The sequence below is a fragment of the Idiotropiscis lumnitzeri genome, chromosome 2 (assembly GCF_059441095.1).
Source record: "Idiotropiscis lumnitzeri isolate Australia: NSW breed Sydney's pygmy pipehorse chromosome 2, RoL_Ilum_1.0, whole genome shotgun sequence".
Lineage (NCBI taxonomy): Eukaryota > Metazoa > Chordata > Actinopteri > Syngnathiformes > Syngnathidae > Idiotropiscis > Idiotropiscis lumnitzeri.
Window position 1 is genome coordinate 11,035,471 of NC_142392.1, and position 4,729 is coordinate 11,040,199.

Genomic DNA, 4,729 nt, shown 5'->3' on the forward strand with positions numbered 1-4,729 from the left:
TTTTTTCATTTATTTCAATTTATATTTAAGCTTGTATATGTAATACTACAATATTTATTCAATTATTTTAATATGTGAAATTATATCAATATTAATTTTAACCTTTTTATTTCACACTTGAATATTTCTGAACAAATTTGTTCATTTGAATATGTATGTAATTTAAATTATTCCATCCATCCAGCCATTTTCTGCCGCTCATCCGGGGTCGGGTTATTGAATTAATTTAATACTTAAGTATTTTTTATATTTCAATATTTATTTCAAAATTAACTCTTCTCAATGTGTTCAATATTTATAAAATGTTTCTATATTTATTATTAATTGAATTAAAGCTGTATGTGGTTGCCAATTTTAAAATTTCCCTATTTCATTATATAAGTAATCCAACGTATAAAAAATATAATTTAGCATGAAAAAAAACATTTGGTATATTTGACAAAATGAAAGTTTTTCCGAAGTGAGATTCTGCTTAGCAACAAACGCCAAACGCTTGATAGAGCTCAACCTAGAAAGTGTATTTAGCCAGTCAGGAATTTATTCAGAAACCGTAATTATTAAATCTATGTGAGGGGATATTTGAAGAGTTGGAGTTTTGTTCAATAGACCATACATATACGAGCCAGCCAAACACAGCGAGAAAACCAGCGCTGACTCCAGTCGCCATCAAGTTGCCAACTCCTGACATTCCAAAACCTTTGAGAGAAACTGAGACGATTTGCGTTTCTCTTTCTGGTTCTTTTTATAGTTCAACTTCTAGTTCTGTTTTTCACCTTTTCACACAGCGTAATGAAGGCCAGTTGAGCAAGTGGAACAAGTGATTTTATTGATGATTGTGGAAGGCACCGATATCATCAGCACCGTTTCTTCTCACACCTTTTCCATTAGGTACGATTAAAAAGACAACTGCAAAACATAATGTTAAAAAATGTTGTTCCAGGCAAAGGCAATTTATTTCCTTTACATGTTTGATGTAAACACACGAAAAAATCATCATCACTCACACACAATGGTTCTTCTGGCACGAATCACATTGGCTTAAAGTCAATAAAAGAGCTTTGCAAAATTCAATATATAATATTTTATTCAAAATCACATTTACATCTTACCACAAAGAGTCAGTTCCTTGAGTTTTTTGTTGTCTTTTTTTTAAGCTTCAAGGATCGCTGCAATTCTCACCAGAACAATTGTGTCTCTCAGCACTACGTTTAGTGAAGAATTTTTTAGCACAAACACTGCAACTGAATGGCTTGTCTCCACTGTGTGTTCTTGTGTGGCTTCGTAAATACGACTTTCGAGAGAACCTCTTGGCACAAACTAAGCAGGAAAAAGGTTTTTCTCCACTGTGCGTTCTTGTGTGGATTGTTAAACTTGAATTTTGAGAGAAGCTTTTACCACAAACTGAGCAAGAAAAAGGGTTTTCGCCAGTGTGTGTTCTTGTGTGACAAGTTAAATGTGACTTTGCAGAGAAGCGTCTACCACAAACTGAGCAGGAAAAGGGTTTTTCACCTCTGTGTGTTCTTGTGTGTTCTGTTAAAGTTCCCTTTTGAGAGAAGCATTTTCCACAAACTGAGCAGGAAAAGGGTTTTTCTCCACTGTGTGTTCTTGCGTGGGTTGTTAAATGCGACTTTTGAGAGAAACTCTTGCCACAAACTGAGCAAGAAAAAGGTTTTTCTCCACTGTGTATTGTTGTGTGTTTTATTAAATATGACTTGAAAGAAAAGCTTTTGCCACACACTGAGCAAGAGAAAGGTTTTTCTCCATTGTGCGTTCTTGGGTGCCTTACTAAAGACTTTCGAGAGAAGCATTTCCCACAAACTGAGCAAGAAAAAGGTTTTTCACCACTGTGTGTTCTTGTGTGCGGTTTTAAAGACAGCTTTGCAGTGAATGAGTCAGTGTGACATGCCCTTTCACCTTTAGCTTGCCCATCATCATCATCATCATCATCATCGTCATGAGCGTCTGATGTGTCCTCATTATGTGCTTGTGATGGGCCCCAGTGGTCTTCATCACCTTCTGTTGTCACGTGATGACTTGAGCTGCTGCTTGTAGGCTCCGCCCCTCTGTTGTCCTTACTCTCATCCTTGTTTTCATCTTCAGTCTTTATCGGGAGAACGTTCACTGGTGACTTGTTGATCTCCTCCTCGTCCTCCTCCTTTTTGATGTGAGTCAAGTCTGGCTCCTCTTTCACAGAACGGAGATCGTTTTCACAGACGTCTGCAGAAAGCAAAAAGACAAACACACATTTTTTTTGGTCAAGTCAAAGCTCATGCGGCGACTTTGTCTTATATTGTTTCTAGCGTGCTACCTTGACTTGTGCCTGCCGCATACGGAGCAATGCGTGCGACTCCGATTTGGACCGGACCATGGGGACATTTCACAAAATCACGTCCTACGATGTAAACCTCCCTTTAGCAGCACAACAGTGATAAACGAGCATTTAAAATGGAAGCACGTTGCGGCTGATGCCCAATTTCATTCCTGACATAGTCACAGACGTTTCTGGAAGCGAGATGAAGTTAGCACACACAGGCTATTGTGTGGGTGTGATGGAACACCTGTTGTGGGACCCTAACATATTGATGGGGGCCACTGGGGGCCATCGCAACATAATGTCATTGATAAAATAGGAATCGTTCAAGTGAAATATGTTTACAAGTTTTTCATTTTGCATTGAGAGATAGTTTCATTGTGGGTACTTTTTGCTTCCATTATAATCCGGATCCCTAAAAGAATTAAAGGGGCCCTGGAATCAGAGTCGCTATTTATTGTATGATTTACGTTTGGTTTTTTTTTACCCAAAATGATATTTATCCTGCGAGTAAGTTCCGACATTACCCTTTTTATTTTTATAAAATTTCTGTTTTGAAATAAATTTTAAAACAAAATTACGTTTGAAGAGTAAAAGTTCTTACACATAAGCATTAAGCAACAACACTTTCACTCTGACTTTCATGTTGACATATTTGAATAATGACTGTATATTTTAAAGTTATCCAATATGTATTAAAATTAGACTAAGATACACCATAATATGAGTTCACTGAATTATTTTGTAACCGCAATGATGTATAACAGCCAGAGGGTGTCAGTAATGAGTAACAAAGTAACACAAGACCTCCCACTGATACATCATCATTGTGATTTGGATAAATTACCAGGAACTATGAGATGCAAACCACCTGGGCCACAGGAACTTTATTACCAGGAACTAAATGTTCCTGGACTTGTTGGTGGAAAAGGGGGTTGTGACGTTCTCCCTTTTTAAGCCCATAGTAAGCCAAAGATGCAGATGCATTCCTTGCAGCATGCGCTTGTTCACTGATGCGATCCGTGCAACCCTGGATGGAGGCATTCAATGTATTTTAAATGTTTGGATGGGGTGAAACTACGCACATGTGCACAAAACAGTGCAGAGCCACCGGAGGTTCATTGACTCTCACCCGACCAAGCCAGTACAAAGTTAATAAATAAACAAATAAAACCAATACGTACTTGATTTTTTTTTTTAAAAAACGTAATATTTTGTGTTTTATCCACTAAAATTGATCAACCGCCATTAATGTTTTCGCCGCAGTGTACACATATTTTAGATTCAAGCAGAATTCCTTCCGTAAGGAATTGCTTGAACAAGATATAAAAAACAGAAAATGTAAAATGTTAAATAATCAGTTCAAATTTTATACTGGGAAAACATGGAGTTCACCCCCCACTATTGGTTATTCTTTGGCATTTATTTTCTGCACTGATTTCATTTGGCATCAACAAATGTTCAGCAAACCGACAAGTAAAAGGCAATATTTAAAAATAAAACGACAATATCCTTGAACGTGTGATGCATATTTCTAACGATAGAAAGTCGTTCTATACAAAGCAAATGAGAGTTAGACGTGTACAAACCTGCTTTGTGTTGCACAACACGAAGCTGCTTGCAACCTTCGCCCAGCAGTTGAAGATGTTGCTCGTTCTCTTCTTTTATTCCACAAAGTTCCTCTTCGTACTTGGGTGTCGTTTTTGCACACATTTTCAAATGATAATTCCAAAAAATCTGCACTTGATCTCTGCTTGGCGATGAGTCGTTAGCGGCTAGCTAGCTAACAAGCTAAGCTAACTACGCCGAAAAGCATCAACGCGCGAAGATGAGGTTATCGGACACAAAGACTTAATGAATTATGTCGTAGTCCTTTAGAGTAGCACTGGACATCCTATGAGGAAATTACAGTCAGTTCCACACGAAATCAGAAGAATTTAGCGGTGGCTGTTTTTGTTCCGGTGTGGACGGGTCGGTGGATGTGGTCGATGTCTTGCGGAAGCTGCGCGCTTGCTAATGACGTCATGCTTTAAGCGCGTATTTTTCAAATATATTTCTTTGCTTCTATGTTTGTTTTTACAACTGGCTGTTCTATTTTAATATATATATTTTTTATATAATATTTTATTTCGGTTGATTAAAAAAATTAACAAAATAACTAAATTCACGCCACATTGGTGAGTCATCTCACGCGTCACTTCCGCCTATGCCCAGAGAAGCCGCTGCTGCTCCAGCAGTGGGACGTTTACGATTCTCTGACCGATGCTGCGGTTCACTCGGGCTGCAAGATTGTATGAATATAATGTCTGCATATACTAGTAGTGCTTCTCAATTATTTCACGCCCGCCCCTACCAAGAAGAAAAAGATTCGCTCCCCCCCACCACCAATTTTTTTTTTCTGTCTTTGTATCGTGATGT

At 38.0% G+C, this 4,729-nt stretch overlaps 1 protein-coding gene across 1 annotated transcript; it reads right to left on the reverse strand.

The window, feature by feature from the left end:
• Positions 1-1,146: 1,146 nt before the first annotated feature.
• On the reverse strand, positions 1,147-4,277 carry LOC148341673 (uncharacterized). Its single transcript, XM_088287102.1, has 2 exons — positions 3,901-4,277; positions 1,147-2,217 (listed from the first exon to the last, which is right to left on the reverse strand). Exons 1-2 carry the CDS (start codon positions 4,022-4,024, stop codon positions 1,157-1,159), a joined length of 1,185 nt encoding a protein of 394 aa, XP_088143228.1. The 5' UTR covers positions 4,025-4,277; the 3' UTR covers positions 1,147-1,156.
• Between the last annotated feature and the right edge of the window lie 452 nt (positions 4,278-4,729).